The 14,327-nt window shown below is 36.4% G+C and overlaps 1 protein-coding gene across 1 annotated transcript in view; it reads right to left on the bottom strand.

The window, feature by feature from the left end:
- Nucleotides 1-596: 596 nt before the first annotated feature.
- nompB (intraflagellar transport protein 88-like protein nompB) overlaps nucleotides 597-14,327 on the bottom strand; it is a 46,845-nt gene continuing 33,114 nt past the window's right edge. The window contains exons 15-19 of the mRNA XM_089643878.1: nucleotides 12,525-12,633; nucleotides 10,703-10,807; nucleotides 9,424-9,479; nucleotides 8,858-8,923; nucleotides 597-662 (exon numbers count right to left, since the gene is read on the bottom strand). Of these exons, the coding sequence (XP_089500004.1) occupies nucleotides 597-662; nucleotides 8,858-8,923; nucleotides 9,424-9,479; nucleotides 10,703-10,807; nucleotides 12,525-12,633 (402 nt within the window). The remainder of the gene's footprint in view (nucleotides 663-8,857; nucleotides 8,924-9,423; nucleotides 9,480-10,702; nucleotides 10,808-12,524; nucleotides 12,634-14,327) is intronic.

The raw sequence follows: 14,327 nt of genomic DNA, 5'->3' as shown, positions 1-14,327 counted from the left end.
CACTCTTAGATAATACACGAATTTAATTATCACTTATATTATTTAAAAGCCATAAGAGAGTAAACAAATATATAATAAGACAAAACCAACGGAAAAGTATAGTAGACTTTGAAATTTGAGCTTTGAGCTTTAAGTTTTTAAGATTTTGAACTTTGAGCTTCAAGCATAAGTTTCTCAGATTTTGAACATTGAGCATCGAGCTTTAATTTGTCAGATTTTGAAATTTGAGATTTATGTTTTAAGCATTGAACTTTCAGCTTTAAGATTTCGAACTTGAGCTTAATGTTTGAAAGATTTTGAACTTCGAGCTTCGATGCTTAAGTTTTTAAGATTTTTAGCTTTTAGCATAGAGCTTTGAACTTTGAACTTGAATGCCTGGGGTTTTGAGCTTCGTTATATAAATTATTAACTTCAAAATATAAGCATTTTTCATTTAAGTATTTTTAATATTTATTTAGAAAGACATCTTCGTAAAATAGGAATAATCTCACAAAGTGAAAAACATTTTATTCGGAATATCAGACAGAAAATTGCTAGTGAAGAAAATTGAAAACACTAAAAAGTGTCGAAATGAACAAATTGCCAATCGCCAGTGCTCAGTCTGGCGGCAGAGGAAGGTCGTGCTCATCTTCCGAGGCCTTTCTGCCCGAAGAACTCGTCACCTGAAATGTGAAAATAATATATTAAAGGGAATAATAATACTCAGTCGCCTATTTTGTCTACAAACGAACCGACTAGCTAAAACTCCATATATTGGTTTGATTAAGGCGAAGTTTAATGCCAAATCACTATTTTGATTAATCTTTTATAAAGAATTGGTGTACATTATGAATACCAAAATATATGCTTTAGTTAAATTGAAGGTTTTCCTATCGTTTCACTTGAGTATATAAATAAAAAAATAAATTACTCAATAAAAAATATAAACTACAAGAAAAAATATATTTCAAATAGAAATGTATGAACGCATAAAGGAAACAACTTACAAAAATACAGTATTATGGCTAAGATTATCTGTGACAGTTTCACTTGATTAACTTTTTTTCTTTCTTATAAAATTATTTACAAAATAAATAAAAACCAGTTCTGTGCTTGAAATCGAACGTTTCTAGACTCCGTTTGTCAAGTTATATGAATATAATACATGTCTTCTTATTTACAAAATAAATAATAAACTCATACATACAAATACAGAACTCATTAAAACGTCCCAAGTACACACACACTTTACACGGCAACACGATAAAATACATTTAAACACCATACATACTCATTATGGCAAGCAATCCATTGGTTACGAGGGAAGCAACATATACAATTGCCTCCCAGACGAAATTAAAAATGAAAAAAGTATAGGTACATTTAAAAAAAAATTGCTCAGTTTTATGCTCAATCAACAAAACAATGAAAGTGAATAATATCAGTGTGTAATATATTTATGTGTAATATATATGTTATTTCTAGTTAAATAAGTGAAAAATGTAATTTTCTTTTATCTAGAATAAAAAAAAAAAAAAAAAAAAAAAAGTGATTTTAATGTCTATTACCTACAATATAAGGTATACCAAGAATATACACAGTTTTGGCTTGTAGCTTCCTCTTAAGATATAGGGACAAGGTTTCCAGAGGTAAATATTTTTTAAAGGCGATGCCATACGTAGTAATGTACAATCATGTGTTTTTGGTTTGAAAATTTGTTCGCCTAGAAATGTTTCAGATGCTTTAATTAAATACTGCGAGTAGAATACATCTTGGCCTTTGAAATAATGGAGTAGTTTTTAGATAAGTCTTTTGCCTAGAAAAAAATAATGTATAAGACCTATGAAAACTGCTTGAAAGTTCAAAATCTCCTACTTACGAACCCATTTTCGGTTATGATTTTATTCTATAATGTGGGAAATTAAGTTATTTATAAAATGAACGAAAAAAAATTTAATATTTATGCCTGAACATCCACAAAATAAAATGCTTTTTTTGGCCATGTTTTTTTCTTGCAAAAATCAAAACAGGCGGATGTTGTTAAGCGGGAATTTAAACCTTATCGCCATCTACGTAAGGGTTGTTATTGATGGTTGCTCAATTAAAAATATTACATGACGTAGTGCGTCGCCTTAATAAGGAAGTTGAGTGTAAAATATTTTGACTTATAAAAAAGATGTTCATGTAGATCAAAAAATATCGATTCTAAATATATAAATATATTTCTATATTATTATTCTTAGAATTAGTTAAACGTTCTTGAAAAAGCATTCAATAGCAATTGACTGTATACGCTCCACGATTGGTCGAAAGAATTCTGTCGTCACATGTGTCGTTACTTGTACGTACAACGGATCACCTATGGTGCATCTCTTTCTATTACATGAGAGATGGTCGGTTTAGATGAGAGAAGTGTATAGGCCAAAGGTTTATTTGGGTTTGTCAAATATATGTACGTATTTGTTATTATTATTATATGAAATGGATTTCTAAAGATACATATTCGTATAGTGCTTTATAATAATATGTTATTTATTGCATAACTTAGAAGTTTTTATTATTATACATGTCACATAGCATGTGATACACTTCAGGCCGCCGGCCGCTCAGAAAAGTCTCTCAGTGAACTGGGCTGTAAACCGTTATTTTACTTTTGGTCTCTACTTTTCTGCGCGGTGGTCCTGAATTCGCGCGGGGAACATCAACAAGTTGCGACGCCAATACTGTACAAGTACCGTACCGGGCGTGAAAAGCAAATATTCTAACTTAAAATATTAATTTAACTATGAAATCTTAATCAATTTTCTTTTTTTTTTAATTACATCAATTCTAATAGACGGTTAACATTGGTAAAAAAATTACTGGAATTCCTTGTTGAAGAATTAAAAATTTTTCCATACAAACTGCTTAAGCTACGTGGTTTTCACAGTTCCAATGACGTCACACCACACCCCGCATGTTACCGCTCGGATTCCGCTCGTTTTGGCGGGCTTAATAAAATTTAAACTTTGAGAATTAATTTAATTATGAAAACAAACTTAAAAAAAAAAAAAAAAAATACCAGTATTTAAGTTTGAATGCGAACATTGATAAAAAAAAATAAAAAAAATGGACTCAACTTCCTTATTTTTCATCCTCAAAAATTCTACAATTACATATTTCCCGTGATTTTCAAGGGTATGATTTAAACGGAGTTTATATATACGGAGTTTGATAGGGTTTTCACTAACATTTAGAGATTTTTTTCAGGATGGTTCAAATACAATTAAATTTATAGAAAGTAGAGAAAAGTCAGTGTTTATGTATACAAGGCGAAAAAAATTTTTTTTTACCCTTAAATTAGAGCTAATAGGCCAGTGCAATTAGCGATTCGCGATCGAAGTAATTCCGGTAGTCCCAATTTTTTTATATGTTATATAAACTGATCTCCTGATGTAAAATCTGAGTTTCCGACCTTGGCGCACCTGTGCTCGCGCCGCCATTTTGAAAAAACTGGCCGAAATCGGGCCAAAATCTAGTTTTTCCCAAATATCTCATTTTCAATGCAAATTTTGGCTAAAGTATTTTAACAAGTATAATAGAACATAGAATTACCTACAACTTTTGACAAAACAAATTTCTTCTATCTCTAATAGGTACCGAGGTAGAAAGTCGTAAAGGTGCGTATATTTAAAAAAAAAAAATTTTTTTGCGCGACTAGGTTTGGTTTTTTATAAATACCTCGTTTCCAGTACAATTTTGTGAAAAATTTATTGATAATAATTTTGTAGAAAATAAAATTTCGTTAAAGAAATAGGTATATAATTTATATTTTTTATCTCTATTACGTATCCAAACTCTAATCCACCAAAACCAGGCCAAAAATTGAAACAGAGGTTAAGTGTTTTAAACTTGGCATTCCTTGATTTTATTTTTCTTTAACAATTATTGTTCTAAGAACATATACGTTGACAACAATCGTCATGCCTGTGTCAGACCTAGATATAAATATAGTAGGTAGACTATTTCAGCATATCGGTCGCCATACATTCCCAATGGGAAGACCACTAAAATTGGCCAAGCCACTACATTTGTACTCGCAGCTTGGTATGACATGCCTATCAACGTAATCACAACATACATTTAAGATTATTAATACAATTAAGATGATAAGGTACATAAAAAAGATAAAAAATTGGTATTTTCGTAAAATTAACATTTATTGACATTCTTTTCTTTATTAGTTAAGTTGTCAGCATAACAATAAATAAAATTAATGGTAGATCAGTTTAGACAGAAGTACGAGCCCTTGACTATAGTTTCTTACTTCTGGCCCTGAATAGCTTCTTCATTTGTCTCATCACCCAAATTTGTGGCGACTGGGTCATCATATTTCTCGTCATCGTCATCAACGAAGGCTTCTACAGCATTCTTGCAGGAGTTGCCATTGCAATGAATGCAGAGTAGGGAACATTTCAAACCCGACTTTCTGCAGGTGCACTTTCCAGCGCAACCTTTTTTGCATTGACATGATATGAAGTTCAGCAAGGCCTGAGGTGCAGCTTCCTTCAACATTGTTACTGGAGTAAGTAACCCAACAGCATCCCTTTTTCACCCCCATTCAGTCGGATCTTTATCGTGTCCAAGCCAAGTCTGCACTTGCAAGTATGTTCTTGAAGCGTGTTGCTGGACTGCATCTTTGGTGGGTGGTAGTCTGGATAAATTGAATTCGTTCTTTTTTACTCCTTTGACAAAAATTATGTACCTTAAATTTTCCAAATTTGATTTCTCGTTGCCGCCATACAAAAGTGCAAATAGTTGTTCGGCAGCCAAAGTGATTGTTTCTGTCTTTGCTTTTGGGTCTTGAAATACACGAACAAGTTCATTCACTGAGTGGTTCTTGAGAAGAATATTTAAAATTTGTGTTTGCCTTGACCGAACGGAGCTCCAGTTGTATCGCAACCACTTATGGCATGAAGGAATAAAATGTTTTCAACTATTTCTATGTGTTTAAAACATTTGCTCGAGTACAACGCGTTAGGTGATTTACCTTTTCCAACTTTTTGTTAATATACGTTGGGAGGTGAAAGAGCTGTGAGGAGTACCAGCAGATCAATATCCTGACCACAGACATAGGAATTAATAGACGAGAAGATATGGGCGAGGGGTAAAATCAACTGTTGAAGAACGAAGGGAGTGAAGCTGACTGTGATTCGTCAATAAATCAATCTGACAGTAAATAGGCATCTCGCATTATAATATCACCATTTACTTCTTAAAAGTAAAATCTGCTTTGAATGAATAGACATTTTTACATGGGAGCGCAAATTACTCGCCACGTTATGAACAAATTTGCGAAGTCCAAATTCGGCAAAGTAAGGCAGCTTCTATTTTCAGAGTCGTAGTTAGTTTCAGAGTATTTAGTTAAGACACTTTTATAAATGTTCATAATTTACTTCCCAGCAACCAACCAGCTTTGTGTTTCGCGTCCAGACGTTTCTCGATGTGATAGTAACAACTGATTCATATTATACGATGTGAATATGCTTAAAATAAAGTAAAATAATGCTTATATATGGAATGTAATACGACAATTGGGTTTATTCTCTTTTTTCACATCTATTTTTACCAGTTTTCATAGTACAAGTCAAAATTTTGCCGTGTTATTTCGTAAAATGAACCGATGATGCCTCGACCATAGTTCGCACAAGAATGATGACGTCACGTTTTCAAATTTCATTTGAGGCCATACGCGAGCCCAGCCGGCTCAATGGAACCGGTATAGGGAGTGGGGATAATACGCTTTTAATCACTTAGGGCAGGTCTACTAATATTCATATGTCTATGATCCTGACCAACGATTATGACTACATCATGTTGAGATGACAACGAATTTGCTGTGTTCACTATGAGAACGTCAGCATCCTCTTCAGCTTGTACTGTCGTTATGTGGGATCGTGCAAATGAGGTTCTGAGTAGGGATCTCATTTCCCAGAAACTTTTCCTGTGGCACTTGTGGGTGCATGCTTTCAAAAAACAAAACTTCAGCAGAAGTTGTAACTCTGGCACGCCGTGCTCTTTCCACCCCTTTAGTGCTTTTCTTTTCCATAGAATCTGGGTATTCATCGAATACCACTACTGCATTGGATCCATAATGATTTTGTACATACCTGACATATTGCTGGAAAATTACTGAAAAAGGTTGAGCACGACTCCATACAACTTTGTGCAGTAAATATCCTCCATCAATTACGTGTATTTTACTGCTTTCCAGTTCTGTATTATTTGATAGAGGGTTGAATGATGGATAAAATATAGACTTCGTTCCTTTGCGCATGCCTTCCTCTGAGAAAAGAGACAATGGTACAGGAGAGAGTTCATATTGAATAGCATTAATGGATCTATTGCCATAGTCACACCCTGATTTTTGACACTGCTGGTCACCACCGCAAGAGAAACTATCGCATCATTACGTTTTAAGTTTAGGTTTCCAAAGTTCTGGTTGATAACTTTAGACATAGCTAATTTCCCCATCTTTTCAGCCATGTGACAAGTGACTTTGCTATCCCCGATTGTGCCACTGCTAATAGACATAATCACGTTTGTTTTAGGAAATGGTTCATGGCAAGCAAATCAATCAATGAGAGTTTGGAACGTCTCGATCGTCCCTCTTAATTCTTGTAGGCCTTATCTCTACATGTTGCTCTGACGTTCCTGATTCAATCCCACAGAATGACTCGATACCCCCACAAATGTTATGCAGATAAACGATTCGAGCAGTCCAACGAAGGATGGAACAGTCTGTGATGGGAACCGGTGGGGAGGAGTAGAAGGGTGGGGGGTAGCCCCCCCATACCGAAGTGCCCTCTAGTAAATTTATAGATGTATGTATTTAAAAATGCAAACAAAAATCTAATAACGTGATAATAAACCGTGATAGATTTTCTGTGCGTACCTACCTAGATTTGTTTATTCTTTATGTCGGTAAAAAAAAACTATGTAAACATAAAAACTGCACAGTTTTTTTGAAATTTTATGTTCTACATAATTGGTATCAATAAAATTTACATGAAATTCCACTGGAAACGAGGAATTTATAAAAAACCAAACCTAGTCGCGCAAAAAACTTGTTTTTTCAAAAATATACGCACCTTTAAGACTTTCTACCTCGGTACCTATTAGAGATAGAAGAAATTTGTTTTTACAGAAACTGTAGGTTATTTTATGTTCTATTGTACTTGTTAATATACTTTAGCCGAAATTTGCATTGGAAATGAGATATTTGGGAAAAACTAGATTTTTGCCCAATTTTGGTCAGTTTTTTCAAAATGGCGGCGCGAGCACAGGTGTGCCAAGGTCGGAAATTCAGATTTTACACCAGGGGATCAGTTTATATAACATATAAAAAAATTGGGACTACCGGAATTACTTCGATCGCGACCCCCTTTTTGGCGCTAATTGCACTGGCCTATAACGCTGGCTAAAACTTATGAGATCTTCACAACCTTAAAACTTTACCCTTAACCACCCATAACTCCCTGAGCAAAGCCGGGTACACGTCAGCTAGTTTCATACAGTGTTTTCCAATAAGAGGTGTTATTTTGATATTCAATCGTAAAAAATCAATGGTTTCGTTGCTTGTGTGGTACGTAGCGCCGTCTCGTTGAAAGTAAACGTTGTTCAGATCAATACCATCCGATTTTGGCCATAAAAAATCATTAATCATCTCTCGATAGCGCAATCCATTCACCGTTACTGTTGCTCTAGCCTCATTTTCGAAGAAGTAAGGTCCAATGACTCCGCAGGACCATAAACCGCAACAAACAGTCACACGTTGAGGATAGAGAGGCTTTTCAACAATAACTCTTGGGTTTTCCGAGCCCCGGATGCGATAATTTTGCTTGTTGACGAAGCCACCGAGTTGGAAATGGGCCTTATCACTCAAGATGATTTGCATTTGATTCACTAAAGTGAATTTTAATAATTTCGATGCATTGTCGAAGCGTGTATCGTTCCATTTTTATTAGTGACGTATTTTCTACTTGTAAAATAACAAAAAATAACAGCTTCGAATGTAACGTTTACCGAAATAGCGGGCTATTTAAAATAACACCTCTTATTGGAAAACCCTGTATAAAACTTTGTTTGCGCTCTTAGTTCATCTTAAGGCGATGCCATACGTAGTAATGCAAAATCATGTGTTTTTTTGGTATGAAAATTTGGTCGCCTGGAAATGTTTCAGATGCTTTAATTAAATACTGCGAGTAGAATACATCTTGACCTTTGAAACAATCGAGTATTTTTTAGATAAGTATTTTTATAAGCCCAGAAAAAATAATTTATAAGGCCTATGAAAAATGCTTTAAAATTCAAAATCTTCTACTTACGAACCCATTTTCGGTTATGATTTTATTGTATAATGTGGAAAATTAAGTAATTTAAAAAATGATCGGAAAAAAATTAAATATTTATGCCTGAACAATCCACAAAATAAAATAAACGGCACTTTTTGGCCATGTTTTTTTCTTGCATAAATCAAAACAGGCGGATGTTGTTAAGCGGGAATTTAAACCTTATCGCCATCTACGTAAGGGTTGTTATTGATAGCGGCTCAATTTAAAATATTACACGACGTAGAGCATCGCCTTAACAACGCAACGGATTTTGATAGGGTTTTCACTTTAGAGAATTTTCTTCCGTAAGGTTTATTGCTAACGCGGCGCTGGCTAAACCTTATGATATAGATCAAAATAATGTACTACGAAATTGAACATCTTAAAAAGGCCTTAGGAAAAATAAGGGACGGTATATGTCTGTCTCCTAAGGATAACCCCTAACAACGCCGGTTACACGTCAGCTTGTCTACTATAATTCTTTAAATAACTTTTAGAATATTTACCATTCTTCTTAGAGAATCCTGTGCAGACAGGGGAGGCGCCGGGGTATGGTTCAATTGATCTCCGCCCTGGAATAATTATTCTGGATTAGCTAAAAAAAGTTGGATTATCAATAATACGATTTAAAAATAATATAAAAATTCATCATCTCCATACATGAGGCCTTAAGGAAAATAATGTCTCTTATGGCCTAAGCCGTCTAGGAGAGGAAGTTATGGGAAGTTACAGGAATCTGGGGTCAGCGTATCCAGGAGTAAAGGACGTTTGAATCCTTCCCTCCCACTTCGGTGCAGGGCAATGGGTCGAGGGCGTCTGACTGAAGATCTACCGCTAAGACCTGGACAAACCTCACCTCATGAACCTGGGCACCCTTGCAAGTGACCAAACGTAATTTGCCACTCGGGGAGACCCATTGTAGCAACAAGGCGTGATAAGCACGGATTAAGTCTCAAACCAACTAACATTTTTAGTAAAATAACAATATTGTTCTCTTACCAACTTCAAATGATTTCTTCATAATGCCAATACACATTTTAGCGCAATCTTAAAGATGATAAAAAAATCTTACGTGAGAAGAGGCAGAATTTTGCAACGCTCCGCGGTTTGTGGAAACTAAATTGATTCCTGAAAAAATATAAAGGTGTTATTAAAACAGGTCGTGAACTATCATTTTTGGCTCTGTTTATTTTGATAACATTATATAAAAAAGGAACAGAAAAGATAACAATGTATTTTACCTGGTGAAGAACTGCCCCTTGAAGATCCACCACTTCCAATAGTGAGAGGGGATTCTGAAAAAAAAGAGGATTCTACATAAGCCTTTGCCTGCTGCTACCTCGCAAGGATACCATAATCCAACCGGCTCCGGTCAGGACTCCTGAGAATTTATCTTCTCCCTTTTCCCATAAACGCCACACACATAAAAGTCACATCGGAACTTTCAGTGACAAGACCCAGGATCTATACAATATGGACAAGGTGTGAGAATGTATCCTCTCCCTTTTTCCATAACCGCCACACACATAAAAGTCACATCGGAACTTTCAGTGATAAAACCCAGGATCTATATACAATATGGACAAGGTGTGAGAATGTATCCTCTCCCTTTTCCCATAAACGCCACATACATAATAGACACATCGGATTTTTCAGTGATAAGACCCAGGATCTATACAATATGGACAAGGTGTGAGAATACATCCTCTCCCTTTGCCCATAAACGCCACATACATAATAGTCACATCGGAACTTTCAGTGAGACGACCCAGTGACAAGATCCAGGATCTATACAATTTGGACAAGGTGTATGAGTTGTCATCTTATTATTTAATCGACCACTTATGGCAGGTGACCTCAATTTCAATTTCCCCCACGGTCAATGCTTTCAACTTTGCTACTTGGCAACATCTTTTGAAAACTTCCACGGTTCTTTTTGAAAATAACAGAGGGCACCACTTCCGTATACAACAATCAAAAATGGTCAAGCATTGAGATATTTATACTATCAGATTGTATTTTTTACATCAAAATCTTCTTCTTACGATATACTTAGGCGTGACGAGCGCACCGCATACATTTTACGCTGTTGTAATGTGAAAACGTCTTTAAAATCGATCTACTCATCGCCAGTGTCTGTAAACCGGATGATATCCTATCTGAGTGAACCGAGTGTTGTTTTCAAGAGGAGCGTATGTACTACAACTCCTCGCGGTCTTGCACTACAAGGAAGCTGCGGACACTGACCACCTACGTTCCGGACGCATGTGACTTTGTTTCTCCCGCTTTCCACTTTGCCAGACCACAAGTTCCTCAGGTTTAAATTAAACAGCAATGATGGATGTTCATACCAGCAGTAGCTTGTCTAGTCCTTCTAGCCCTCTGTAATTCGGCAGCCCATCGCTCAGCATCCTTTGATCCAGCCGACCCGCTCAGTTTCACAAGCATCTGGAGACCTGGAACCGGAGACAAAAATTATATAATAATGATAGCGCCTATCAACATTATCCACACAATAGCGTGCGTTCAAAATCTGGAACAGCACGTCAATTTCTAGGCTGACGTGTATTCATAATATAGGGTTTTACAATAAGAGGTGTTATTTTGAATATTAATTAAGGAATTAATGTTTTTTATGGCCGGAATTGGATGGTATTGATCTGGACAACGTTTAATTTCAACAAGACGGCGCTACGTGCCACAGAAGCAATGAAACCATTGATCTTTTAGGGGAAAAGTTTCCGGACCGTGTTATCTCTCGAAGAGGTGATCACAATTGGCCACCGAGATCTTGTGATTTAACACCTTACGACTTCTTCCTTTGGGGCCAAGTGAAAGAGAAGGTCTACGCCAACAGCCCAGCGTCGATTCAAGACCTCAAAGATGGAATTCGTGAGGCTATCGAGGACATAAGGCAGCCACTTTGCGATTTGGTTATGGAAAATTTCATGAAAAGGATATGGTTCTGTAGGCGTGGTCGTGGTGGTCATTTGAATGATGTTATTTTTCACTATTAACGACATACCTTCTTCTTTATAATGAAATAAACATTCGATCATTTATATTAAAAAATGGCATTTGTATTTGAATATAAAAATAACACCTCTTATTGGACAACCCTGTATAATATCACTGCGTAGATCATACTAGCAAACTTGCAGGCACTGCAGGCAGGCCGCCGAGACAATCCGGGAATGTCCTGCATATATATCACAAAGGAGGTCCTGAAGAAAATAATTTGCCTCAGGGCCTATGTCATCTTTGATTGAGGGTATTTTTGAGGAAAGGAAGGAGATGAAGTTTGGGTTAGGATGTAAACTGTGTTCAAGAGTGATAGAACTTGCAAGCAGACAAACGTAGGAGCGTTTTCATGGACCGCGCGTGATGAAAGATTAAGCCTTCCCTAATCTTTTTTTTGGCGGTACCCAAAAATCAATTTACCGATAAATACTAATAATGGTGTTTGAAAGAGAGAGTACGAAAACAGTGTGCAATATAGTTGTGAATGAGGAATACTTGGAGCAGGTGGATGAGTTTGTGTATTTAGGAAGAATGTTCCAGAGAGATGGGAAGGCTGACAGAGATATTGAAAGGAGAAATGCAGGTAAATCCATTGATGGAGGACTGAACGCGGTTGGCGCTGGCAAAAAATTGACCAAAGAATCGAAGTAATTTGTCCACAATGGAGTGCTGGTACCTACCCTGATGTATGGAAGTGAGGCATGGAACTGGCATAGAAAGGATGAATGTAGATTGAATGCTGTTGAAATGGGACCCCCGAGGCGTATGTGTGGTAAAACCATGTATGATCGTATGAGAAATGTGGAGATCCGCAAAGAGTGCAAGGCTAACGTAAGCGTAATTTATGAGTAAGATTAAGAAAGGGATGCTCTGATGTCAATGGAACGTAAGGATAATATATGATGCAAACGTGAATGCCAGAAGGATTCAAGAACGCCCGAGGAAGACATCATACGACCAAGTGAATCAGATACTCAAGTCGGGCCATGTCAATAGACAGAATAATAGAAGAGTGTGTATGAGACGATGTAGGAATGTGAACGAGGCAAAAACTGTGTGGTGTGACCGTTTGCGGTCCGTCTTCTCTGCCTACCCCTGCAGGGAAACGGCGTGATGTTTAGTTAGTTAATTACCGATAATTGCTCGACTTACATTCGATGTTATCGGGATGGCGTTGATGCAACCTCGTGTAGGCGGCCAGGGCTTCTCTGTGCTTCCCCATAGCTCGCAGGCAACCGGCCTCTTGGAGAGACCACGCCACCTAGAAACAATAAACTCATCCTTTTACATGCACGCGTTTGCCTGGACCCTGTGAGATTATTGCATCCTAATCGGGGTAAGTTGTGTGGATTCCATAACGCTACATTGGGAAATATGATCTTGTTAAAAAAAGTAACAGCATGTCAACTTCCTGAAATATTAGTCATTCGGAATTTCAGATCCAAATCCATTAAGATTTCGTTCTTCGGGTGGTCCAGGTCCAGTCACTCCTCCTCCACCTCGCTTCCGTGGTTTAATCTCGTTTCTTTTTGATATTCATTTCACATATATAATGTTAAATCAGCGATAAATGTACAATGTACACAAGCACCGCCTACTCCATCTTACTTACATAAAATATAAAAAAGTATTAAAGTTTATTAAATCATTGGAAGAATTCAATCTACACTTTCAAAAATACGCGCTAAGTTTCAGTTAATGATCGCAGTGCCGCGTGCGCCCCACAGACTGCCCTACTATAAAGTGTCAAAAGCAGGAACTAAGTATGGAAAATATCGCACATTCCGGGTTTTGAACCTGTGACGTATTGCTGCTAAACACTCAAATGATCCAATGATGGAAGAAATCTTAAGCCTAGTATTCACGTACGGACATGTCCAGGTATGACGTCACAATATCTGTATGTGTGGATGTATCTGTCCGACAGACATGTGACATCTTGCTGGCCCTTGAATAAGGCTAATGAACAACCAGTAAAGCCAACAAATGTATTGCAACAGTCAAAGATTGGCTTGATAGAAATTTCCTCAGTCTAAATTATGATAAAACTATCTTTATTCCCTTTTTTAATTCCCAAAAATCAGCCCCTAAAAATAATCTTAATCTGAAGTTCCACAACCCTAATTGTAACTTTGCGACATGCTCAAATTGCGAAAACGTGAAATTCGGACAATATATTAAGTATTTAGGTATAACTATAGACTGCCAACTCAAATGGACTTACCATATAGAAAAAAACGGTCAATAAACTGAGATACCTAAGTTACATATTTAAACGAATGAGCAACATTGTCAATATAAGAACCACGAAACTTGTTTATGACCCGTTAGTGCTTTCATCTATTTCCTATGGAATAATTGCCTGGGGAGGAACTTACAATAACCACGTAAAACCCTTAGAAATCGCTCAGAAGTCCATCATTAAAATAATGTACCAAAGGACCAAGACATATCCCACCAACCAGTTATTTAAAGAAACTGAAATTATGGAACTAAGACGGATCTATTGTATTCAATGTCTCAAATTTATATTTACACGTCCTATCAATTTCACCAAAAACACAAATCGCTCGAGCCAGAGACATACCACATGCGTGTTCACAGTCCCTTACTGCAAAACTAGGCTGGGCCAAAGGCACATCAACTATATTGCCCCAAAATTGTTCAATTCTTTACCCAATTCCATCAACATGTGTCAAAACCTGAACTTATATAAGAAAAATGTTTTATAATTTTTTTTTCTTATTTATTATATAATATATAAGAAAAAAAAAGCGAGTAACTTTTTTCTATAATTTAAGCTATATGTTTCTAAATAACTAAAATACCACATGTCTTTGTGTAAATTAAAGATTAATTTCTGTAAGTCAAAGAAATATACATGCATCTATGTTTTATGTGTGTGTGTGTGTGGGTGTGTGAGGGTGTGTGTGTGTGTGTGTATTTGTAAATTAA

This window comes from Hesperophylax consimilis, chromosome 20 (genome assembly GCF_061612785.1).
Source record: "Hesperophylax consimilis isolate HC1 chromosome 20, BYU_Hcon_1.0, whole genome shotgun sequence".
Taxonomy (NCBI): Eukaryota; Metazoa; Arthropoda; class Insecta; order Trichoptera; family Limnephilidae; genus Hesperophylax; species Hesperophylax consimilis.
The sequence above is the reverse complement of the archived record's forward strand: the minus strand, read 5'-3'. Positions and strand labels throughout refer to the sequence as shown.